Below are 27,245 nucleotides of genomic sequence, written 5' to 3'. Positions count from 1 at the left end.
ACCTGCTTATATAGGGAGCCTCATGGCCACCATCATGGTACCCTAATGGGCCTAGCCCAGTTAGGGTTACCTCCACAAAACCCCCTCAGCCCAATAACATTGTATTAGTCCATATAATAAAATAAGCCAAACATAATAAATTTAGGGTCGTAAAACCGGGTTTAGTACCATACCCCTACACTTTCTTTGTATGCTTTCTCATTACCATGTTTTCTTCTTCTGCAAGCAACCCTGGCAACCGGAAGCTTGACTACCGGTTTAAAAGCCGGAAATGAATATGGCGTTGGTGTCATTCTTGACCAAAGGTCTAGGCCGGGAAAAGAGGCCAAGGTGGCAATCAAGCTAGCAATTCAAGAATTCAACATGAAGACGGATCAACCTTTGGTTTTATACCTTAAGAACTCTAGAAGCAAGCCTGCTCATGCAGCTGTTGCAGGTAAGCAATACTTCTTTTACTAACTTTTCAGAATAAAAAGCTAGCAAATTTACAGTAAACTTACGAACAAAAAACGTTCTCTCTTACACCATGGGGTGTGGTCATGCTGGAACTCCATATGGAAACTGTTACACGCCACATCATTTTCACAATAAACCAATTTCCACACGTGCGGAAACTAACATGTCACTTTTAATTTATTTAAAAATAAGTAATACTTTTATTTTTAAAAATTTATAAAATTAAGGTAAAAACACTAGGAATTGACCAAAAAAATGTGGAATAGTTTAAAGCCATATACGAGAAAAAAAGTGTGGAATACTTTGGATATATAAATGAATGTAACATAATAAAAGTTTAAAGCCGTATGTGATAAAGATGTATACGTAGGGATGACAATGAAACGGGTAATAATACTGGCTAATTAATTCCAATCCGATACAAGGTTATATAATTGTATATTTCTACGCATGTAAGTCCTAATACCCGCCAAGTATCGGATATACCCGGGGATATTGGGTATACTTTGAGGATTTCCAAAATATATATTTTTATATTTTTCACTACAATTTAATATAACAAATCACATTCATATTATTATCATTATAAAAGTTTGAAACATCTAAAATATGTAAAATTTATTATGATATAAACTCCCAAAAAACAGATTAATACTTCATATAATATAAAATACAAATAACATTATATCAAGTAGATATTTCAAGATAAAATTTTGTTTTTCTATTAATAAAAATATTAGAATGAACCGTTCTTAGGCAATAGTTAATTAACAGGGTTTTCGTCCCATCGTGTGTTGCGTCAGAGAGTTCTGCTGGCGGCACAAAGACTGTCAAGTGTCAGTGGTGGCATGATTTTCTAGGGGAACGTCCAAGCCAAACTCTGAAGCCAGCGTGAGCCCGGTTAAGACAACATAGTCTGGCCAAGTGGGGCATGGGGGCTCTCCAAATTTAAGGAGTGCGGTAACCTAAATATAAGAAAGTCGTCGTTCTAAAAAAAGTTAATTAACCGAAAACAAAATTAAAAATAAGAAAAAATAAAAAAAAAGTTAATTAACCGAAAACAAAATTAAAAATAAGAAAAATAAAAAAAACATACAAGTATGTGATTTATGCATATAGTTTGACCAAACGGTATATGCTTTGGGTATATGAAAAAGTCCACGTCACCTTTCCACAGCTCAACTCACCACCTAGGCAACACGTTTCATGTCGAACCCTTACGCCACCTTTCATACCTCCATATCCCATGTTCTTATAGCATGTTATTGGTTGAGTTTGGGGAGGGAGAGATGCGGCAAATCTTTCCTTATCTCAGGAGATAGAGAAGTCGTTCGCACTGATACCTCTAGGTTAAATAAAACTTGGTAGTAAACTCTTATTTGCAGCACACTATTGGCAGGAAAGAACTTGAAGTTGGTTATTTAGAATCAAAACTTTTAACCATATGCTAGTGTCTGATTTTAATAAGTGGTTTATTTTAAAACCTATGATGACAAATGGGTATTCTTTTTCTTGTTTTTAATAATGAAAAGTGAATTTATGCCTAAAAAAAACCTTATAAAAAAAAATTAAACATCCTAATAACATAAAAAAATACAAATTAAAAAAACTTAAACATCCTAAAAATATAAAAAAAATTAACAAATTTAAGAATAAAAATACATATTTATTCCCGATCTCCGCTGGCTCCTGCCCTTCGCCTTCGTTCTTGATCTACTTTGATTTCCTCAAGAACAAGCGCTTGTTCTTGTTCGAATACCGCTCAACGCATGGTGTCGAGATTGCCAAAGTCCTTGGTAAAAAAGTCTATCTTCCTAAATATGTCTATGAAACTTGCCAAAGTCCTTGGTAAAAAACCAGATCCATTTCAAATTTTTTATATTTAACATTCATTGTTAATATAATGTCACGATAATTTACGACAATCATTCGCTTGTTTCCTATTCATTTAATTCACTAACGAAACTCTAAGGATTTAAAGTTTTGTTTAATCAATTTTCGAACTACACGAGTATAATACGTAAATATTCAAAGTTTAAAAATTAATATTACATTTACATACATGTTCCAAAGATTAGGTTTAGTGTTATAAATGTACTTTAATTTAATTTAAAAGAAAACTAAACTAGAGGGACCAAAACTGAAAGTTTAATTCTTAAAATATAATATAATAATATTAAATGGTACCCAGCCCCCACCCCCTTCCTTCTTCCCGGTTTTCCGGTGAGAGCACCGCCGGCGAGCCGAGGTAACTCCGGTGACATTAAAACCTGTCCAAAACACCAAATTAACAAAGTTTAATTATTACAACGTTCATATCCACTAACTAATATCATTAATCGGCTATAATAACGAGCATTAACAAGGTATAATGGCCGATTTAATACGCCCAACGGCCAGAAATTTCTTTAATCATATTAACGATCATTAATTATACAACAGCTCGATCAGGCTATAAATAGACTTCAAATCATCCCCTCAACCTGTCCCTAACATCAAAATACACATACAAACACTTTGTAATACGAATCTTTTAGCTTTAAAGTTATTTTCCGACGAAACTCCGTTCATCACCAAACAAGAACGAATCCGGGTAATTGTTATATGTTTTTGCATTGTTTCTTCTAGCTAATCAAAACCCCCCAACATAATCTGATCAAACATAGAATGAAATTGTGGAATTAGATTTCTAGGGTTATTAGTGTAAAAGATGAACTAGATTAAATATATAAATATAATTGTTTTCAATTCTAAGATGAATAGATTGATAGAGCAGTTGGTTAGAACGTTTGTATGACAAGTGGGAGAACCGGGTTCGAACATGGGTCAGGTCACATTGTTTTTTTGGTATTTCTTTTTAATCTATTTTATTAATAAATAAAGCTAAATTATATATAATAAATTAATTAAAAATCATAATAAACTAAATAAAATTATCTTAAATTAAATATATATTTTTATAAAATAAATTACATTAAATCTCACCATTTGTCCATATAAAAACCGTTTTCTAAACTCGTTTAACCGTTAATAAAAATACATTTCGTTAATGTTATTTCATTAATGCAACCTACTAAAAATTCGTAATCTCGTTAGAAAGGTCGTCATAAATTGTAACTGCTAATCCATGACTTATAACTCGTTGTATTTCTCATAGTTACGTAAAATTATTAAAGTATATTAAAATATTATTAAAATAATCAAAGACTTTGAAAATAGTAACTATAATAAAATAATAATTAAATCCCAATAAATTTATACAATAATTAACCTTATTAATTACATTAAATTGTCATTAAACACTCGTTCTATTTTAATTATAGCTCGTGAGGTTCAACCGACTCGATTCACTTGACGCTTTTCGGTTTTTACTTACTTTTTACTCCATATCAAAGGTGAGTTTTCATAACCCTTTTTTACTTTTACACGTTATGGGGTGTAGCACGTCCAAACTTAGTTTTCTTGTGTCAAACTAAAATTCACATGCGTGTCTTGTATGTATTTGTTTTGTATCATATTACTTGTAAACTGTGTGATTATGTGCTAGTTGTTTACTGTTTTTGTTGGTGGATACACATACTCATAGCGGGAGGGTCCGACGGGACGTACTTGCGCCGTCCATTTGTTAATGGCGGTATCATACACATACTCATACCGGGAGGGTCCGACGGGACGTACCTGCGCCGTCCATTTGTTAATGGCGGTATCATACACATACTCATACCGGGAGGGTCCGACGGGACGTACCTGCGCCATCCATTTGTTAATGGCGGTATCATTATCATACTCTATACTCCAAGTAGCTCGGCGAACGGGGGTTCCTTAGTAGATCTGACTTATGTCAAGTGAACAGGAATATCATGTATTTATTTTTCTTTGCTATATGATTGAGACTATACATCCTGACTTGTGAATTTTACACTTTCGTATTGTACATATGCAACACTTTATGAATTCTCACCAACATTATTGTTGACAAATTATATTATTTTAAACATGCTGCAGGTTGAAGTCTAAGGATTGAGGACTAGATTAGTTGGACCATTAGGGTATTAGAAATACAACATAATGAAATTCAATGTTTATCGTATTATTACTTGATTGTGTATTTGCGATGTATTGAAATGAAATAAATATAATTACTGTCGCTTTAATAGCGTTACGGGCTTATGAGTGATCTGTACGTCACACCCGGGCGTATTCCGCTTTAGCCGGGGTGTTACAGTGGTGGTATTTGACTCAAGTTTTGTTCCATCTCAGTGGCGCCAAATACGTTGTCGTCGTCTTGACCAAAAGGCATTTCCGGTCGGTGGCGCCAAACCTGCCACATTTTCTTAGGACACTAACCCACATTTCTTTGAATATGGCGACCCATTTTTTGACCTGAAAATAACAAGATGAAATTTCAAATGACCCATTTTGACTCATTTAGTTAAAATCTCTGACCCAAACCAACCCGTTTAATTTTTAAAACAACTCAAATTGAACCATTTGAAATGGTTTGGATCAATATTACCACCCCTAATATGAATCCACAATCTCCTGGTTGGTGGGCTAACTTTAGTACAAGGAAAAAGACCAGAAAACTCATTATTTATGAAGGATCTCATTGACAGGCTTAATATTAAGTTGGGAACTGGTAGGTCCATAAAAAATGTAGCGGAGATTTCTCTAATGTGTAGCATTCTCTACCTGGTTTCTCTCTTTGTTTCACTATCGATCCTATATGCAGAGATACTTAACGGTTTCTAGATTTCATTGAAATGCAGCCAAATATCTTGTTGATACACATCAAGTGGAGGCAATTTTGGGACTACAGACTATGGAAGAAGTGCTTTCAGTTGGAGAGATCGGTAGTAAATATCAAATTCCAACCTTCTCTCTTCTTGATTCAGTTCCTCAATGGGCACTAGATCGTTTTCCCTTCCTTGTTCAAGCATCACCTTCTCAATTTGGTCAAATGAAAGCTTTTGTTGCAACTATGGAATCCTTTCGGTGGAATCGTTTTACTCTCATATACGAGGATATCAATTCAGCATCCACAGAAGGCATCCATCATCTCATGGAAACCATCAAAGAATCTGGTTTACAAATGAACGATATGGTAAAGCTCTCACCTCTAGCTTCTTTTACTTCATTGCTGGAAGAACTTGAAAGGATCAATAGAGAGCAATGTAGAGTGTTTCTGGTTCATACCTCTTTGGAAACGGGCATTCGCCTTTTTCAAACTGCAAAGATCATGGGAATGATGGAAAAGGGTTATGCGTGGATTACCACAAATTTAATTACAGATCTTCTCCATTCCGTGAATTCCTCTACCTTTACCATGATGGAAGGCATTGTGGGAATTGGGAGTTTCTTTAGCGATACTAGCTCAAGGTTTAACGATTTTAGCTCAAAGTTCCAAACAAGGTTTAAACTTGAACAACCTGAAGAAGAAAGTTACATGCCCGGGATTTTTGCAGTGCAAGCCTATGATGCTACATGGATTGCAGCCTTAGCATTGAGCAAAAAGAACATAAGTGGAAAACAGTTATTAGATACAGTTTCATCAACATCTTTAGCTGGGATCACTGGTGAAGTTCGACTGGTAGACCGGAAATCAACTGCCTCACATAGATTTCACATTATCAATGTTATAGGAAAATACTATAGAGATGTTGGGTTCTGGTCTGAAGGACTTGGCTTTTCTGAGGTTGTTAATAATAGAGCTAATTATGGCACATCTTTGCAAAATTTAGGTCACATTTTTTGGCCCGGAAGGCCATTGCATACACCAAGAGGATGGGCCATTCCTACTAGCGCCACTCCATTGCGAGTTGGTGTCCCTACCATGGCTGTTTTTAAAAAATTCGTGGAGGTGAAATATGATCACATGCATCATAACTTTACTTGCATTGGATACTCAATTGAGCTTTTCAAGGAAACGTTAAAACGATTACCATATTATTTATCTTATGAATTTCATCCCTTTAACGGATCATACGATTCCTTGGTGGAGCAAGTTTATCTTAAGGTGAGGTGAATACTCTCTTACTCTACACTTTATTATATCATTTAATCCTATGTTTATTCTATTTTATCATTTTAGAAATAAATAAGTAATTTCCTGAACCAACTTTAGATTCTTTTAACCACTGTTTTAACAAACATTCTTTAATACACAGATTCTGCATCTAAGCTGTGATATATAGTTTTTATTTTCTTGTGGATGTTTTCTTACAACTTTTCAAACATTGAGCAGAAATTTGATGCGGTGGTAGGTGATGTCTCGGTCATATCGAGGCGATATCAGTATGCTGAGTTCACTCATCCATACACAGAAACAGGGTTGATGATGGTCGTGCCCGTCATATCATACCATGAACAATGGTTGTTTATGAAGCCCTTCACATTTGGCATGTGGGCTCTAACGATCGTGGTCTATATTTATAATGGCTTTGTTTTATGGCTGATTGAGCGGAAACACAGTCATGAACTTCAAGGCTCTGCACTTAATCAAGCAGGAATTCTTCTATGTTTATCCTTTACCAGACTATTTTCTCTAGATGGTGAGTACTTTATAAATGCTTTGAACAATTAATGCATCTGAAATGATTTCTTTCCATGTAACACTACTCTCATCATTCAGGTGATCAACTTAATAACAATTTGACAAGAATGGTAACTGTTGCATGGCTCTTTGTTGCAATAATTGTTGGCCAGTGTTACACAGCCAGCCTCACCAGCATGCTCACTGTTAGAAGGCTGGCACCTAGAGTAGCTGATTATGAGACCCTGAAGAATACAAATGCCGTGGTGGGGTATGGAAAAGGAGCCCACGTGGCTAGTTACTTGGTGGATGTCTTGGGTTTCAAGAACGAAAACATAAGGGGCTTTACTTCTCCTGAAGACTATGCCCACGCCCTTAAAAACAAAGAAATAGCTGCAGTTTTTCTCGAGGCTCCTTTTTCGAAACTCTTTCTTGCAAAGTATTGTAAAAGCTTCATAGTAGCAGCTACATTTGGGGAAGGGGGATTTGCATTTGTAAGCTTCTTTATTATCAGCCGTGGACATAATTTGATCTCTTGATTCATCTTTACTCATTTTCAGTAGTTAATAAGCTAGTAACTTACTAGATGTACCTCTTGCTACAGGTACTTCCAAAAGGTTCTTTCATGGTCACTGATTTTACAAAGGCCCTGCTGAATGTATCTGAAAGTGGCATTCTTCAAAACATAGAGAAAAGAATGCTTGGTTCCGAGCAATGTCTAGACATGGAATCAGGCCATGACGAATATGGTAGGTTGGGTCTTAGTAGCTTTTGGTCGCTTTTCATTTTGACTGGTGGCACTTCGACTATTGCTCTTGCGATCCATGTCTTTATTACCTTGCGGAGTCATTTTAGATGCTAGAAAAGATGTTGTACATCAAAGGAGATGGCTCTCTCCAAGAAAGTTGGCGATGCAGAAAGTTTAGAAATATAAGCTAGATCGACTTATATTTATCCTAAGTATTTATATATGTCATGATGATGACATGCTTAATTAAGTTAGTATGTTAAAAAGTTAGTTATAGTTGTTATGGGTCAATAAAACTAGCACATCTTTTCCGAGGGTAGCGATGGCTAATTGTCGCGCCGTTTGATTGTCCCAAATCTACCAAAGTTGGATGAAAAAGTTGATCACTCCAGTTTTTTTACAAGACAGATTGTCGTAGAGAAAAAGGAAGTTCAATAAACTGAGAAAGTTAATTAAAAACAAATGCTAAACGGCCTTTTGCTACCTCTAGAGTGGACGTTGTAACTGTAAGACAGATGACGTTAGCATTGTCTTGACGGTCGTCAGACTGCTATAGATAACGACCGTCTTAGTACTGTTAGTAGATAGTGCCAGCTCCGAACGACTGTTGTATGTGCTTTCAAATGGCTGTTTGAAGACGCTGTGGTTTTAGTCTTTTAGATTCCACACGACATGTTTATGATTGGACCCTTCAGTTATTAGTTGCATTTGCATGATGTCTAAGGTTAATTAATACAACAACTTGTTGGGTAAAAGTGTGACTAGTTTCTAATATTTAACACTAATTATATGATCTCTTTATTTATAAGCTCTTTTTCTTCAATATGTTTACTAAAACTTAAAAATTCCCATTTGGCACATCTGTAATCTAAAATTAGCGATCTTAAAATCATTGGGTGACTTACAACATTTGACAGCGTCGATCTACAAAAAGGTTTTGACGTATACCTGGATAATAGAAATTTTTACCGCCTGGACCAGACCATGTACCCATCTGACTTATTACACTTTTACCCCTGCCTTAAATTTTTATCAGTCCCAAATTAACATTCTGATATTTTGTTATTATTGTAAACATGAAATGAAATGTGTAATATAATTATCAGTAATCAAGACACATATACATGAGTATAATAATAGTACCAACTTTTTACACATGGGTACCAATGTGAGCATATGGATGATTTAGTCAGATCCCTGATACATGTTGATTTAGTCAAATCCTGATACATGTTGACTTTCGATATTTGCACAAGTGGATATGAGATACCTTGTAATATCTTAATTTATACAGTTTGAATGAGTTATAAGCTAGACTATCTTAATGTCTTTGCATTCTAAGCCATTGACTCTCCAGACTATATAACAATTCATAGCTTTTGTGTGTACGGTTTAGGATAATCTTAATTTATACGGCTACTGTAGATGTTCGCAATGGGTCCACATGAGAGAAAGTTTACATGAAGCTTCATTGGAAAACGTTTGTAAGCCGTGTGATGGATTACTGGCCACAAAATTGGATATCATAAACTGAAATGGTCAAATGCTCGGGTGAATATATACTACAACTTTTGGGACATATATCAATCAACAAAAAGAATATTTTTTTTTAAAGAAAGAATCTCACATAACTGAACATGCATTATTTTACAACTTACCTGATATTTTTTATTACATTCTCTCCTCCCTTGCTTCTTCTGCAAGCATCACCGACCACTGAAAAAGGGTTCACTAAGATTGGCGCCATTCTTGATCAAACGTCTAGGCCCGGGAAAGAGACCAAAGTGGCCATTGAAATAGCAATTCAAGATTTTAACAATAAAACTAATAAGCCTACTGTTTTATATCTTCAAAACTCTCGAAGCAAACCGATACACGCGGCTCTTGCAGGTAAATCATCAATTTCCATTTTTCAAGAATTCAATAAATAACAATTATACTTTTGTTTATAGAAAGTTGGCATTTTGGTACTAAAAAAATTCAATTAATTGCAGCAAAAGAACTTATTGATGAACACAATGTGAAGGCCATTTTGGGAGCTTACACATGGGAAGAAGCATCTGCAATAGCCGAGGCTATCACTGAATCTGACCATGATGTCCCGGTTTTTCTTTCTTTAGCTGGCACAACTCCACTGCAATCCACTGATCAATGGCCATTTTTTGTTCAATCTGTACCTACACAATCCGCACAGATGAAAGCAGTTGCTGCAATTTTACGGTCCTGGAGTATACAGCAAGTTACTCTAATATACGAAACCTCACATCTCGCATCCGCTTCAGCAGCAGTCATCTCTTATCTTGCTCAAGAATTTCGTCAAACTGGTGGTGAGCTAACTCATATCTTACCACTCACATTGGATTTACATTCCTTATATGCAGAGCTTGAGGCACTCAAGAAGCAAAACCGTAAAGTCTTTGTAATTCATACATCTTTGGAACTAGGGGTTAGCTTGTTTCAAACAGCCAAGAAGATGAGCATGACTGGAGATGGATATCTATGGATTGCAACTAATGCAATCACAGATCTTTTTCATTCCATTAGTTCCACAAAGATTTCTTCATTGAAAGGTATGATCGGTGTCAAAACTTACTTTCCCGAAAACACACCAGATTTCCTTAATTTCAGAAAAAGATTCCGTCACAAGTTCGGTCAAGATTATCCAGAAGAAGAGCAGGACTACCCAGGAATCTTTGCTATGCAAGGATATAATGCCTTGAAACTATTAGAACAAAACTCTGATCATTTGACATCAATTCCAGTAACTACCGTGGAGATTGTTTACGTGATGGGAAAGGGATTTCACAGTGTGTACTGGACAGAAGGATTAGGATTTTCAGAAACTGTTCAAGACGATATTAGTGGAGTAACCGCTTACACTAATTCAATTGACAACCTCAAACAAGCTTTGTTCCCAGTGCATCCGTGGTATGCTCATAGACGGGGCCGAAATCTTGCCGAAAGTTCTGGGAATCGGATGAGGGTGGGTGTACCTGGTCAATCTTTGTTTGAGCAGTTTGTGAAAGTTGAATTTGATCCCAAGAAGAAAAAAACTGTGTTCAGCGGGTTTGTTATTGCTGTGTTTGATGAAATGATGACGGAGTTGAAGCTGCCATATGATTACTATGCATTCAATGGTTCTTATGAGGAATTGATGAGAGAAATACCGGCAGAGGTTGTTATTTATAATATCTGGATCATTTGGTTTGGTTCAATGTCATTTTCACATGTTAATTAGTTTTTGTTCTTTTTCTTTGTTTTTTTTTGTACAGAGATTTGATGCGATAGCTGGCGATGTAACGATCATGTCAAACAGGCATAAGGATGTTGATTTCACTCAACCGTACACAGAGTCAGGTTTGGAGATGATCGTACCAGTTAAATCCAGATTATCAAACAAACCATGGTTGTTCATGAAGCCTTTCACTGCAAAAATGTGGTGGTTAATAGCAGTAGTCACTCTTTATAACGGCTTCGTGATTTGGTTAATCGAAAGGATTCATAGCGAGCATCTTCGAGGGTCGGTTATAAACCAAATAGGAATCGTCATTTGGCTTGCGTTTACGACCCTCTTCACTTTGCGAGGTAAGACAAGAAATTTTTACTTCTATCCAAATATTCAAACCATAAAAACTTGGGATTATTTTCACTCATAGGGGACAGGTTACACAGCAATTTGTCACGAATGGCGGTGGTTGTGTGGCTTTTTGTGGCGTTAATTGTCACACAAAGCTACACGGCTAGTTTGGCGAGCATGCTCACGGCTCAAAGGTTAGAACCATCCATATCTAGCGTTGAAGTGCTCAGAGACATGAATGCCACTGTGGGGTACTGCAATGGTTCGCTTGTCAATTCCTACTTGAGAGATGTTTTGGGCTTTAACAGCTTCAAGGTATTGAGCTATAACTCGACTCATAAATATGCTGAGGCCCTTAATAGTGGTGAAATCGCTGCCATATTTCTTGAAGTTCCCGCAGCCAAAGTCTTTCTAGCTCAGTACTGCAAGAGCTTCATCCGAACTGGAGAGACATTCAAAGTTGGTGGTTTTGGATTCGTAAGTTCTCATGATTAAAAAAAAAAAACCTTGATGTTGTTTTACTTAAAAGGGGACAAAATCATGAAAAAATAGCCAAGTGTATCATATATGAGCATACTCTGTCTCATACGCGATATGTTTTTGTACTTTCAGGCATTTCCTAGGAGATACTCATTGCTTTCCGAGACAAACGAAGCCCTAACTAAGATATCGGAAAGTGGGAAAGTTAAAGAATTTGAGGAAGCTTATCTTATATCTGAGAAATGTGTGGACGACGAATCTTCTCCAAATGAAGATGCGAGTTTGAGCCTTCGCAGCTTTGCAATACTATTCATGTTAACGGGTGGGACATCAACGGTTGCTCTTGTCATCTACATCATCATGAGCTTTATAAAATTTAGAGAATCTAATCCAGAACTCGTGGATTTCTCCACGTTGATGTCAGCATTCAGCATTTATAAGAGACCAAACACAACGTGGTCATCAAGTGTAGTTGTCAATGCAGAGAACCCGACACACGATTCAGATGCGCCCAATCCATGGAGTTCCGTTCACATCAATCCTCTGTAAATACAAAAAATCTCCTAATGTATTATCATGTTAGGATCTGATGGTAGATATGATATTTGGTCCTGTTTTATTTTTATGCGTGTAATTTTGGTAGGCTTTTTAACTTCATTTAATTAATTTCAAAATTTTAAATTGTTTATTTATTAGTGCAAAATGATTGCTTGTTAATTAGCTAGTATTATGGTTCCAAAAATTGTTATATATCTATATTCTGTAAACATTTAGCTATTCAATATGCACTTTCTGAAAATAAAAAAATAAAAAAATCATGGTTATCAAACTTTTTTTTTTTTACTAATTTTCACTTTACAGTCTTTTGTGATTGCCTCAAGAATTGCGATTGGTGGCTGACCATGTAATAATCAAACTATGCTCCCATTTGGCATATTTTTAATCAGCAATTAGCTACAAATCATCGATAGTAATGATGGCATTTCAAACAATAAAGTTACGTATTGTCGTATTCCTCATTAAAATCAAAACGATTACAATAAAGTGGCAGACAAACGAGCAACAAGCTGCGCCGCAATCCCCTTTTGAATAGCAAAACCAATTCTACTAAAAACAAAGCATTGGGTCGTAGGAGACGAAAAAGTACTATGTACGACACGCTGAACCCTGTTTAGAAAATTCACAGCCTCCGCGGCCAGAAACCCAAATGTATCAAACGCAAAAGGGAGAAATACATGTTGATTTTCTAAACAAGCTTTCTCGTGTTTGACAACTTTGTCCGATGGCATTTTGACGGTCAAGCTTTAAAAAAAATGATTCTAGATGTCTTTAATTAACAAAAAGTTTTTCCGGTGGACAAACGCATACCACATACCTTGTATACTCCCGTCCATGTTATGATTTTGACATTAGTTTCAAACTTGTTTGCATGGCATATAAAGTTAGGGGGCGTTTGGTTCACGGATTGATTTGGAATTGGAATTGGAATTGGAATTGGAATTGGAATTGGAATTGGAATTGGAATTGGAATTAGAATTTGAATTGGAATTTAAATCCTTTTTGCAAATCCTTTGATGTGTTTGGTTATAACTTTGTTAACGGAATTGAAATTGGAAAATAGCTCAAAAAGACACATTTGCCCTTACATCAAAAGATGAGTCAAAGAAACAAAAGGGTCTGCTATATCCTCAACCACTCAACCAAGTAACCTTCCTTCTTCATCTCTAAAGCAGCCAACCACCATCTTCGGCGCCGGCGGCCACAACACCTACTCGTCTTTCACTTCAACGACAGGAGTGGCTAGAGTGGCTGCGACAACGGCGGTGACGGAGTTGCTCGGTTGTTATCGGCGTCCGGTGTTGCTCGGTGGCGGAAGTGGCTGCGACAACGGCGGTGGCGGGTGACCCGGCTACTGCATTGGTTGGCGGTGGGTGGCAGTGTTAATTAGCGGCGACGGTTTGGATCTGTTGGTAGAGGCAGAGGGTTATTTATGGTATTCACACACAATCCCATGAAATCCTTCCAAGTAGTGAAGTAATCTGAATTCCTTCATTTGTGTGATTTGATTTGAATGAATTCCAATTCCAAATCTTTTTGTTAACCAACCAAACACACTAAGGGATGGAATTCAAATTCCAATTCCAAAGAAATCCCTTGAATTCTAGTGAACCAAACAGGCCATTAAAGTCTATTTATTAGTAGTCTTAGCACAATCGACAAGACTACAACAAACAAATTGCAATTCTTGACAGTTGGGTATAAATGTTGACTTTTGATAATGACACAAGTGCCTTGTAAATTCTTCCAAGTTGAATGGGTCAGTAACCTTAACGTCTTTCATTCTGAACCACAAAACATGCATACTACTCCAGACTAACACCATTTGGGTCATATATTTCTGTAGATATGTGGAATGGGTCCACATCAGAGAAAGCTACAAGAAATTTCATGGATCTTTTACTACAAAGTGATTTATTATAATTGGCTACAACTTTTGAGACATATATATAAATCAATGAAAACAATATTTTTATAGGAAAGAATCTCACTGAAAGAAGATGCCTTATTTTACAACTTGCATTATCTTTCTGGTTACCTTCTCTTCTCGGTTTTCTCTTCAGCAAGCATCACCGAACACCGCAAAAGAGTTCACTAAGATTGGCGTCATTCTTGATCAAACGTCTAGGCCCGGGAAAGAGGCTAAAGTAGCCATTGAAATAGCAATTCAAGACTTTAACAATGAAACTAATCAGCCTTCTGTTTTATATCTTCAAAACTCTCAAAGCAAACCGATACATGCAGCTCTTGCAGGTAAATCACTGATCACATTTTTTTTTTCAAGAATTCAAGAAATAACAATTATGCTTGTCTTAAGAAAGTTGGCAAATTGGTATTAAAGAACTTTGATTTAATGCAGCTAAAGACCTTATAGATGAACATAATGTGAAAGCCATTTTGGGAGCTCATACATGGGAAGAAGCATCCGCAATAACCGAGGTTATCAGTGAATCCGTTCCCAATATTCCGGTTTTTCTTTCATTAGCTGGCACAACTCCACTTCAAGCAACAGATCAGTGGCCATTTTTTCTTCAGTCTGTACCTACACAATCAACACAGATGAACGCACTGGCTGCGGTTTTACAGTCATGGAGTATAAATCAAGTTACTCTCATATACGAAACCTCGCATCTAACCTCCTCATCCGCAGCAATCACCTCTTATCTCTCACAGGCATTTCATAAAACAGGTGGTTCACTAACCCATATCTTACCACTCACACCAGGTTTATGTTCCTTAACCGCAGAGCTTGCGGTACTCAAGAAAAAAAATCTTAAAGTGTTCGTAATTCATACGTCTCTGGAACTTGCAGTGAGGTTGTTTCAGACGGCCAAGAAGATGGATATGACCAAAGATGGGTATCTATGGATTGCAACTAATGCAATCACAGATCTTTTTCATTCCGTTAGTTCCACCAAGATATCTTCATTGAAAGGTATGATCGGGGTCAAAACCTACTTTCCCGATAACACGCCGGATTTCGTAGATTTCAGAAAAAGATTCCGTCAAAATTTCCGTCAAGATTATCCAGAAGAAGAGCAAGACGAGCCTGGAATCTTTTCTGTGCAAGGATATAACGCCGTGAGATTGTTAAAGCGCAATGTGACCCCAATTCTAGAAACTACGGTGGAGATTGTTTACGTGATAGGAAAGGGATATCACAGCGTGTACTGGACTGAAGGATTCGGGTTTTCAGAGGCTGTTGAGGATGACATGAGTCACACGAATGGTTCAACAAGTTACACACATACAATTGATAACCTGAAACAAGCTTTGTTCCCGATGCAACCGTGGTTTGCTAACAGACGGCGCCGGAATCTTGCTGAAAGCTCAGAGAATCGGATGAGGGTAGGCGTTCCTGGTCATTCATTGTTTAAGCAATTCGTGAATGTTGAATTTGATCTGGAGAAGAATCAAACTGTGTTCAGTGGATTTGTAATTGCTGTGTTCGATGAAATGATGAAACTATTGAAGCAACCGTATGAATATATAGCATTTAATGGTTCTTATGATGAACTGATGATACAAATACCTTTAAAGGTAATCAATTAGTCATAACATGTAATATTTTTCTTTTGCATAAATATTTAGTTTGTCTTTTATTTTTTGGCTCTGGAGAAGAATTTCTCTGCGGTAGCAGGTGATGTAGCCATCAGGTCAAGCCGGCTGGACTATCTGGATTTCACTCAACCATACACAGAGTCGGGCTTGGAGATGATTGTACCGGTTAGATCTAGATTATCAAACCAGCCATGGTTGTTCATGAAGCCTTTTACTGCAAAAATGTGGTGGTTGATAGCAGCACTCACTCTTTACAACGGCTTCATCGTTTGGTTAATTGAAAGGGCTCATTGTGAGCATCTCAGTGGTTCGATAATAAACCAAATTGGAATCGTCATCTGGCTTGCATTTACGACCCTCTTCACTTTGCGAGGTAGTGGACAAATTTTTAATTCCATTTTCGAAAAAGTTATTTTACTTATGATTATTTTGACTGATAGGGGACAAGTTGCATAGCAACTTGTCAAGAATGGCGGTGGTCGTGTGGCTTTTTGTGGCATTAGTCGTCACACAGAGCTACACAGCTAGCTTCACGAGCATGCTCACGGCTTAAAGGTTGGAGCCAACAATAACGAGCGTTGAGGTGCTCAGAAACATGAATGCAACAGTAGGGTACTGCAATGGTTCGCTTGTCAATCACTACTTGAAAGATGTTTTGGGTTTTAGTAGCTTCAAGGTCAGGAGCTATAAATCGACCCATGCATATGCCGATGCCCTTTATAGTGGTGAAATTGCAGCCATCTTTCTTGAAGTTCCTGCAGCCAGTGTCTTTCTAGCTCAGTATTGTAAGAGCTTCATCAGAACCGGAGAGACATTTAAAGTTGGAGGTTATGGATTTGTAAGTTTTCTTGATCAAAATTCGTCATAATCAGGATACAGTTTTACAGGACATGTTTTTGTACTTTCAGGCATTTCCTAGGAAATACGCACTTCTTAACGAGGTAAACAAAGCTCTAACGAATGTATCAGAAAGTGGAAAGCTTAAAGAACTTGAGGATGCTTATCTTAAATCTGAGAAATGTGTGGATGGCGACTCTTCTCCAAATGCAGACGAGAGTCTTAGCCTTCGCAGCTTCTCGATACTGTTTGAGTTAACAGGAGGGACATCAACGGTTGCTCTTGTCATCTACATCGTCATAAGCATCAATGAATTTAAAAAATCTAATCCAGAACTCAATAATTTTTTCAAATTGGTGTCATTATTTGTAAAACACCAAATGAGAAGGTCATCTAGTGTAGTTGTCAATGCAGAAAACTAGCTACTAGCTAACCGTATATATCATGTCACGATCTGAAAGCAAACATGTTCATTGGTTTAAATTAATTCCGTGTTAAGTAAAAATACAATATATAAAAACTAAGCAATTATGTTTTATTAAGATATCCCATGTATGTAATTCTGGTATGGATTAAAACTTCTTTTAATTAAACTTGTTTATCTGTTAATGCAATGAGTACTTACAAGCAGAGACAGAGCCAGAAATTTTTTTTTATGGGTTCAAGATATTTCGGTGCTCGGTTTTCTTCTGACATCAAGTTTTCGAGTCTAAATGGGTTGGTTAGGGTCGGTCATCCGGTTAAATAAATAAAATGCGATATCACCATCTTAACAAAAGTACATCGTCGACATTCAATAAATACAAAGTCATATTAAATAAAAAAAGATACTTTTTATGGGTTAAAGCATATACTGGAATACTTGATATTTATGTCTCTATATAATATGAATCTTTGGCCATTTGTTTTCACTACTTACTGTCCTAGTTACCTTATTTTACATATAGTAAGCAGGTATCGTATTCAAAAGAAGCATTTGGTTGGTGCCATGCTTCTTGTACACCTTTCACATTAACCAAATAGATTAAAGTCAGTCAATCACACAAACATATATAGGACAACAAGATGGAGTCTCTCTATAACGGTATGACATCTTGGTGATTCAACAAAAATCTAATAACAACTAGATATCAACCCACCACGTTGCGGCGGTGCAGTGAGGCAAATTCGGTAGATATCAGTTAGGTTCGTAACGGTAATAACAATAAACCTAAAAAAAGTAGACAAACACTATACTATTAACACTCATATAACTTGTAATAAAAAATATATTTAAAACGACTTGTAATCGGTCGTAAAACCCGCACGTTGTAGTTGTGAGTTGACACAAATTCGGTCAGTATATCGCGTTACGACACCAGAACTAATCCAAAAAAATAAATTCGTCAGCACTCAAATACAACAAAATAACATACTTTTCTTAATTTAGGTTTGACACACACCGAAACTAAACCTAAAAAATCATTTCATCAAAGTAACATATTAAAAAAAAACTTATTTAAACTAAAACCAAAAGCAAAACGAAAACTACTCGACATGAATTCAGCCGGTCTCGGTTACAACACATTTCAAACTACGTTTATTCGGTTGGTAAATTTTGGACGCCGTGAGGGTGCTTGATGCGAATTCGATCGGTCTTGTTTATGTCCGTTTTAGTACTCGAACTAAAAAACAAAAAAAAAAAGTTACGTATTAAAAGGAAAAAAAGAGAAAAAATTCATTGCAATATTAAAAAAAAAAATTATTGTGAACGGCCTCTACTGTACCCACCCAAAAGAAACAAATAAAAAAGAACCGTGTGATGGGACCCACCCAAAAGAAACAAAATAAAAAAACTGTGTTATTATACGGGATTCGAACATGCACAGGTAAGTCAAACAATGCTTAAAGAAATACCCCAATTGCCATCAAACCACATACATTCATATTCTTTAAATGTCAACTGAAATACCTAAATATAATAAACTAACTGTGGCTTTCAAGATTTTATGGCACCAACATGCAATATTTATCTTATGTATATAATTGACAACAAAACAATCATGTATGGACATATAACACAACCCCATGGAGTCTTTCTAAAGAGGAAAGGTCATCTCGGTGAATTAACACCAAAGTAGTCACAAAAGCACAGCCATAAACATTTATTAGATCATGAATACTATTTTATTAAGTATAAACAAATATAGAACATATAAAGTCCACCTCTGATCCAACTGTGAAAAACAAAAAACAACTACATTATAATCATCAAAAAGTGAAAGAAGCAACCATGCGCATCAAATTATATGACAACACCAAAACAGCCGACTTCTCGGTTTCCTGATCTCGGCTAGACCTATGCATTCCAAATACCAGCCTGCCTTGATTCGCCCCAAAACTGTCGGCCTCCAAGCTACCGTCGCGTTTCACTTTTTATTCAGCCATCGGTCCAAACTCGAGAAGTCCTCAACCCACTAATCTACCCAGTTTGATTGGATTTTCATTTTGGTGGACCAGTAATTTTGGGCAATATTAAATTATCTTAAGGCCATGTTCCGGAATCCAGAGTTATTAAAGAAGAGAGAAGGAAACATTATGCGTGTGTGGCTTTAACAGGGGTTTCCTATCTGGCGAGCTTAGGGAGTAATGGTTTCATAGTCGGTCAAGTTGTTTTAAAAGCTACTTCAGACAAGGTGACTAAACATGAGAAAGTGTGTCTTGACAACCAACATGTATTTATTTCTTTTGCTTTTGACACTTTCCTCGTGTCTGACACTTTCCAAGTTCAACGGGTCATGCATAGTAATGCTATGACTCCAAGATCAGCGAATGTGGTTTTTAAAAGATTGGTTTTTGCAATTCAAAAGAAGGTAGTGATGCAACTTGTTACCCGTTTGCCTTTTGTTTCGATGCAATCACTGCCTTGCTTAATAAAGAATACCTAAATTGAATTTAAAAAAAAAGGGAAAGGAGTTTGAGGGAACAAAGAAAAGATAAAGTTGTGGGTGGGGGAGGGGGTTGGGATGTGGTGGTTAGTACAGATTAATTGAGAATTTCAAAGATTTTTCCTCTTTTTTTTCCCCCTCTAAATCCATTCAAAATGGAATGAAAGAAATATTGTGAATTTTTAATGTGAATTTTCAAATTATTTAAAACAGTTTCGAGATAAGTTTTACAATGTTCGAATCGTATCATTCTTCCGATCAAAAGCCTTAATTAAAACATCGGTTTGAAACGTAGGAAAAAATATAATGGTGTTAAGTGTTTTTTAACGGAGGACATTGAGACAAAAATAGTTGGAACCGCTGGTAGTAATTTTTAAAATTGAGATTGTTATCGACCAATACACAAAAGTTTGAATTATTTATTTCCAATTTGCCAAAATTTGAAGGTGAATTAATGAGTAGGGTGAAAGACATGCAATCAAAATTTATTAGTAATTTACAATAAAAAGACATAGTATTTATTTCTTTTATTAGTTAAGTTAGGCTTCCATTTGTATTATAACATTTCTCCACTGTTTATTTTTTCATTTAGTAGATGATTTACTAGTTTTTAACAATTTCGTTTAATGGTTAGCATATATATATTTAAACAATACTTGTATTTTGAAAAACACTTGCTTATGAATGTCAAACTAGATAATGTTGTGGTTAGATTTCAAAAAAAGAATAAAATTTGCGAAGAATGACTTTAAATATATTTTGTTTTATATATGCCTTTTTAAAGATGTTTCACGTACTTTTTTTTGGTTGTATGAGATTTTGTTTGATTATTTTCTTTATATTACCTGCCCGATTTGACTCGAGCGAAGCAACCCAACCGTATCAAGTAAAAAATTTATATACCAATTTAACCCGACCCGAATGCCCGAATTGAGTTTTTTATACTAATATTCAACTGACTAACGACTCAAAAAATTTCCGACCCCTGTGAGAAAAATTTCTGGATCCGCCACTAGTTCCAAGGGAGTTGAAGCTTGTCTTCTCCCAATCTCCCATCTAGTTACCTCCTCCACAACCATAGAAATCCCCTAATCTCCTGCCACAACCCTCTCCTTCACCATTCTTCTACCTTGTCTACCTTTGAGAAGAAAAAACCACCGCCGTTGTTCATTGCATGTAATACCGCTGGAGAAGTGCAACAGTGACGAAGATGAAGCAAACATGGTTGTTTGGTCTCGAAGAAGATGTCCCACATGATTTATCAATAGTGTAATATACAAGTTATGGCCAAAACTAAGTTTTAAAAATAATAATCAGGTACAAATTAATTAAAGAAAAGAGGCGGCCCATCAATTTCGACAACTAGGCATGTCACGTAAGCATCAAATTAATTAAGTTAATTTTTGGTTAGTCTTGGACCGTTGAAAATAAATACACCTTCAGTTGAGACCGTTACCAGCCAAATGTTAAGTTGAAACTGTTATTTGTCAATAGAGCTCGTTGAAAAATCATTATGTTTAAAAAGGGTTTTATAATAAAAATGTTTAAAAAACTTTTGGGAAAATTATAACATATTTTAAAAAATAGCAAAAGAAAGAAAATCCCTTTTATTTCGTAATATTAAGTAAACGTTTTGAACCAAAAAAAAACGTCAAGAGACTATTGTTGATTCTTAAAACACACATGGACCACTCCATACTTTTCAATATACAGAAGACTTCTATCATTTAATCTACCCATTATAGCACGTCAATACTTTATGAACGATATTTTCTAACACATGCAGGCTATATATATACGGTGGATCTGTTAATAGATTTCAATATAATCCTTACCATCTCGACCCAGCGACCAAAACCAGGCATATCATGCCCACAAGAACACTCCTCTTATGTCTCACGGTTAGTTTCATATATTTAGCCAATACCATCACCAGGGCTCAATCACCCGCTTTCATTAAATATTACTGTGAAAACACTGCTAATTATACAAGAAACAGTACATACCAGATAAACCTCAGCATCGCCCTCTCCGCTCTTCCTTCCACAAACTCGGGCTTAGGTTTCTTCAACTTCTCTAGTGGCCAAGGCAGCGATATAGTCAACTCCGTCACCCTTTGTCGAGGTGACGTTAATCCGGATGCGTGTCTGAGGTGTCTGGATTACTCCATTGTTAACTTGCAACAAGTCTGCCCGAACCAAAAGGAAGCAATAGGATACAATGATAACTGTTTGCTGCGATACTCCAACCAGACTGTATTGGGATACGCAAATGCTCCCGAAATGTCTACGCTGTATTTGTGGAACGTCCGAAACGCGACAGATCAGGATCGGTTTAATAGATATCTGAGACCGTTTTTACAGAAGCTGAGAGCGGAGGCTGCTGCTGGCGATTCACTAAAGAAGTTTGCCAGCGGGAACACTACAGGGCCGGATTTCGCAACAATTTATGGGCTTATGCAGTGCACTCCAGACTTATCGGAGGGACAGTGCAGTGATTGTTTGGAATGGGCTGTAAATCAGTTTGCCATTAATGGGTATGGTGGGAAGGTTGGAGGGAGAACTGTTATACCTACGTGTAACTTCAGGTACGAGATTTACAGGTTTTTCAGCGTTAGTACTCTTGGCATACCACCACCACCATCTTCGTCACCAGCACCGCCTATTTACCTGCAGGCTTCCCCGCCGGTTTCAGCACCATCACCAGGTATTATTTATTTTACAAATATAAACTTAGATTCCAAATTTTATTGTCAAATACATGTATGACCTTCTATATACAAACTAAACAAATTTCATGTTTTTAACTCAAGCACGTTCTCAACGGTCAACACTTTATCATTGCGAGAGAAAACTTTATTATTGTGAGAAAACACCGTCTCAAAAACTTATTACAATAATTCTTTATTGATCACATATCTAAAACCCCTAACCAATCCCTATATTTATAATATAAGTACGCTAACTTGGTGATCAAGACATTATCATATTAATCATATTACAATTAGAAAACTAAACTAACTTGACTAACTTATCAACTGAGGTCCTTCCATATTTATCAACTTGTGAATACGGTCCAGAATTACCAACAATCACCCCCCCCCCCCTTCGGTATTTTCGGAACCGTAATAGTAACTCGATTTTTCTTGTTCATCAGCCATTGATCGTCTTCAATTCTTGACCTAGTCCTTCGGATCAACATACAGATCAGACTTCCAACTTAAATCGAAATCTGAATCGATTAACCAAGAAATTAGTCGAACATCGGTCTTCTTGTCACTAACTTGGGCAACAAGTATGATTCGACTTTGGTTCCGTAATTCCCGGAATTAATAAACAAGATCTGGCATGGTTTCTTGAAGCAATCAATCAGTAGTCCCTAGATCTTCCTTAGCGTAGTATCTCACACTGTAGATCTCTCCTTGGCAAAAACGATCAGCCCTAGATCTCTTCACGACAGCAACATGCATGCTTCCACGCGGCAGCTAAATCTTGGTATAAATCCTGGGTACCTCGAGCTTGGACCACAATTATACCAAACTTTGATATCACTTCAAGGCACACGATCGACCAACACTTTATTATTAGATGATAAAATTGCCTCAAAACTTGTTACAGTAATTCCCTATTAATCGTACATCTAAAGCATCTAACCAAGCATTGCATTTATAATGCAACCCTAACTTGATGATCCAAGGTTCGATGGTTCTCTTTGGAAATATCTCGTGATGTTCATAATACCTACAAATCAACAATTACAAACTAACAAATTAAAAACTAAGAAACTAACAAAAACTAAATTTAACAACTAACAACATAAAAAACAATTAACAAGAACAAGTAATTAGCATTTAATAAATAAATGCGAACATGCCTTCAAAGTGGGAGGATTCAAGCTTTGAGGAAGAGCAGAAGGCTGAAGGAAGGAGCTGTGTGGAGTGTGGGCGTGTGGCTGGCCAGAAAAAGAGATGGCCAGGCGGCCGGCGGCGGTGGGCGGTGGTCGGCGATGGTATGGATTGGTGGCAGCTTGGCTGTGTGTGCGTGAGTCTTGAGAGGCAGGCAGCGGCTGATGTTGTGTGTTTTAAAACTTAAAAGTTAAAACCCTAAATTGTTAACACATAAGACTTAATTAAAAAAAAAAGGTTCAAAAAAAGAAGCATTAGAACCAGATTGAACTCGTGACCTCACAGTTACAAAACCAAGTATTTACTAGCAGACTAGCGCTTATAGTTGAGATTTGGGTGGTTCATTCCTAATTTAAAAGTACATTATTATTTCGAAACTTGGATGATTCTGGGGAACCAACCACTTTCTATATATATCCGCCCCTGTATGTGTTGTCGATTATGTTAACTATTGATTTATTGTGTTCGTTCATTTTTGCTTCCAAACCATTGTTCCTTAGTTTATTGAACTCCTCTTTGTTCATCGCATTTACTTCTTCATGAGAGACCTCAATGACAACTTTCATGCCATCCTTTCATAGCAATATATCATCACATATAAAAAGGTTGGAAATCTATCAAGTTTGACACAAAACATGTGTGAATCACTATCTACTATGACTATCATGTTGTCTAACTATAAACCATCTCTTTGGATTAAGTCCATCTAAAATGACGATTTTTTTGTTGGAATAGGTGAATTTGAAAGAAAAAAATGGTTTTAGATGGCTGACTTTATTTTAAGTGATTTTAAATAAGTTGCTATCTCATATGGCAGATTAATGTGACAGATCAACAACATTTTCAAATGGTGGTCCATATCATTGACTTTATATTTGATTTTAGACTATCTCAACACACAAAAAAGTTTGAAATCTGCCAAAGTTGACCTGAAACTTGTGCGAACCACTAGCGTGCGTGCGTGCTATGACTCTATAAGTAAACCAACATCTCTTGGGATTTTGAATCCATTTAAAACGACTTCTAACTTGATTAATTAACATCCTTAATATCCTTCTGCTTGTTACGTTTCATTAACCCTAGCTCTACCAAAAGTACATTCTAGACAATACATTGGAAGCATGTGTCTGGACTCTTGAAGCACCAAACTAAACGTAAATTAGTTCACATTTTGTAAAGAACTTGAATTTTAGGCTTGATAAATGTTTAAATTAACATAATGTATTGTATTATTGTCAATACACAAATATTTGGTAATGCACTCATTTTCTTGTAGGAAAAAGTTCTAGCACGATCGTGACGATAATAGTCATTATTTCAGTAGTCATTGTCATCTTAATAATCATTACCATTTGTATCTCCGTACGATTGAGGAAAAGGAGGAAAACTTCGTCAACTAAAACTATAGAGAGTAAGTTCTAAGTTTGAAATCATATTTGCAATAACTCAAGCATACACTACTAATATTGTTAGTACCATAATACTAGCATTTTGATATAATACACCAATTTTTGAGCCATTTGCTAGTATAGGGATAACAACTATTCAATAAAACTAACTTTTAATTTTCTTTTCTTTTTTTTTTACTAGCTGAAACTATGGATATTTTCAATCTCGAGTCTTTGCAATACAACTTTAGCCTAGTAAAAGCTGCAACAAATGATTTTTCTGAAGATAATAAGCTAGGAAAAGGCGGTTTTGGGGCGGTTTACAAGGTATACACAAATTGATATTGCTTGTGATATTTCAAGAATGAAATCTTAATGTTGATGAAACACTAATGTATGTTAGCATGTGATATTTAGGGTACACTTGGGGATGAACAGAATATAGCAGTAAAAAGACTAGCAAGGGATTCTGGGCAAGGTGATGCAGAATTTAAGAATGAGGTTTTGCTAGTTGCGAAGCTTCAACACCGTAATCTGGTCAGGTTGCTTGGTTTTAGTATAGAAGGAAGTGAAAGACTTCTCATATATGAGTACTTGCCAAATGCAAGTCTTGATCAATTCATTTTTGGTAAGTTTCTTAAGAGCAGTCCTCTTTTCCACCCGATATATTGTGTCCGACAATGAACATTTATACAAATTTTAATGGAATTATGGGTTTTTATAACTAGATAAAATGCGTAAGCATAGTTTACGCTTAGTAATTTCTTGACAAGAAAAAACAACTTTTGTGATATCCCAAATAGCTTCAACAAACCAATTTGATACTTTTAGTCTCAGAAATTGATTTCCTCTTTAAACACATAAAGAGCTTATTAATGATCAACGTAATGACAATTTTTGGATACAGAAAAATAAGTTTTTTTATAGAATATTGTTAGTGATGCCTACATGTTGATGGTTGTTGTAGATCAAACTAAGCGTACACTTCTTGACTGGGAAAAGCGATACAAGATCATCAAAGGTGTTGCAAAAGGACTTCTTTATCTTCATGAAGACTCGCGTTTAAGGATCATTCATCGAGATTTAAAAGTTAGTAATGTTTTGTTGGATGCGGAAATGAATGCTAAAATTGCAGATTTTGGCATGGCAAAGTTGTTTAAACCTGAGGAAACTTAGGGTGATACAAGTCGAATTGTTGGTACCTAGTAAGTATACGATCTTCAAATAATCTCATACATGGAAATTTATGAAGCTTGTTCTATTTACAAGATAACGCAAATGTTAACGGTGTTTTCTTATATAGTGGCTATATGGCTCCTGAATATGCCATGCATGGTCAATTCTCAGTAAAATCAGACGTATTCAGTTTTGGAGTGTTGGTGTTGGAGACGATAACAGGTCAAAAGAACCAAGACTTTCAGAGAGGAGAGAACATTGAGAACCTTCTTAGCGTTGTAAGTATTTATCTTATATTTTAAAATCTAATTTAAAGACCATATACTTGAAAAGAATTTTTATTAACGAGAACATTTATATTGAAAATTTTAGTCTCCCAATTGTACTTGTGTGCTAATAAACACAACTTTAATGTAGGCATGGAAAATTGGCGGAATAAGACGGTGACAAATATGATAGATCCCATATTAAAGACTGGATCAGGTTCATTGCATGATATCATTAGAAGTATCCATATCGGATTATTATGTGTTCAAGAAAATGTTGTTAATAGGCCAACCATGACCCCAGTTGTTCTTATGCTCATTAGCTTCTCTCTCACTATTCCGGTACCATCAGAGCCTGCGTTTTTCCTGGATAGTAAAACTAATCCCGAAATGCCACTTTTTCATCAGTATAGTTCCTCGACAAGCAATAGTGGCATAGAAAAATCAAGCATACCAAAACTATCAGAGTTTTCAATAAGTAGTGTGCTTCAATATCTGAGATAATTCCTAGATAGGTTTAAATAATGCACTTTATATGGTACTAGCTTGGTTTTGAAAACATAATTCCATTCTACAATAAAAGATTAATGACAGATTGTATGTGCCCTTGTATCGTAAACATGAGTCTCTATTAATTCAAATAGTTCCTAATTTTCTCAAATAATTTTTGTACTTTTTCTTAATCTTATGCCACCTAAATGAGATCGCAGCCATTTTCATTTTAGTTCTTTTGCAGTTTGCTTATGGAAACATAACGCAGTGGTTAGGTAAATTAACTCTTTTAAAATTGACAATGTAAATGCTTTTTGATTACTTAATCCCTATAGATTTGTGG

At 36.1% G+C, this 27,245-nt stretch overlaps 2 protein-coding genes and 2 pseudogenes across 4 annotated transcripts; all 4 read left to right on the top strand.

Annotated features, from left to right (window-relative positions):
• Positions 1-363: 363 nt before the first annotated feature.
• LOC143531039 (glutamate receptor 2.8-like) lies at positions 364-7,850 on the top strand. Its single transcript, XM_077026430.1, has 5 exons — positions 364-436; positions 5,226-6,472; positions 6,701-7,007; positions 7,088-7,482; positions 7,593-7,850. Exons 1-5 carry the CDS (start codon positions 364-366, stop codon positions 7,848-7,850), a joined length of 2,280 nt encoding a protein of 759 aa, XP_076882545.1.
• Positions 7,851-9,373: 1,523 nt separating this feature from the next.
• On the top strand, positions 9,374-12,342 carry LOC143531038 (glutamate receptor 2.1-like). Its single transcript, XM_077026428.1, has 5 exons — positions 9,374-9,626; positions 9,731-10,911; positions 11,009-11,321; positions 11,393-11,790; positions 11,926-12,342. Exons 1-5 carry the CDS (start codon positions 9,374-9,376, stop codon positions 12,340-12,342), a joined length of 2,562 nt encoding a protein of 853 aa, XP_076882543.1.
• Positions 12,343-14,281: 1,939 nt separating this feature from the next.
• On the top strand, positions 14,282-17,228 carry LOC143531016 (glutamate receptor 2.8-like; annotated as a pseudogene). The gene is made up of 5 exons (XR_013134952.1): positions 14,282-14,604; positions 14,711-15,891; positions 15,973-16,285; positions 16,353-16,750; positions 16,821-17,228. The product of XR_013134952.1 is annotated as a glutamate receptor 2.8-like (transcript).
• Positions 17,229-21,544: 4,316 nt separating this feature from the next.
• LOC143531018 (cysteine-rich receptor-like protein kinase 15) lies at positions 21,545-27,016 on the top strand (annotated as a pseudogene). The gene is made up of 7 exons (XR_013134954.1): positions 21,545-22,382; positions 24,857-24,991; positions 25,171-25,295; positions 25,386-25,596; positions 25,936-26,173; positions 26,272-26,426; positions 26,562-27,016. The product of XR_013134954.1 is annotated as a cysteine-rich receptor-like protein kinase 15 (transcript).
• The last annotated feature ends 229 nt before the right edge of the window (positions 27,017-27,245 follow it).

This window comes from Bidens hawaiensis, unplaced genomic scaffold (genome assembly GCF_021521415.1).
Source record: "Bidens hawaiensis isolate Kalapana, Puna unplaced genomic scaffold, B.hawaiensis_p1.1 tig00009070_1, whole genome shotgun sequence".
NCBI classification, from domain to species: domain Eukaryota; kingdom Viridiplantae; phylum Streptophyta; class Magnoliopsida; order Asterales; family Asteraceae; genus Bidens; species Bidens hawaiensis.
Note: the sequence above shows the minus strand (reverse complement) of the source record. Positions and strands in the feature narration are given on the sequence as shown.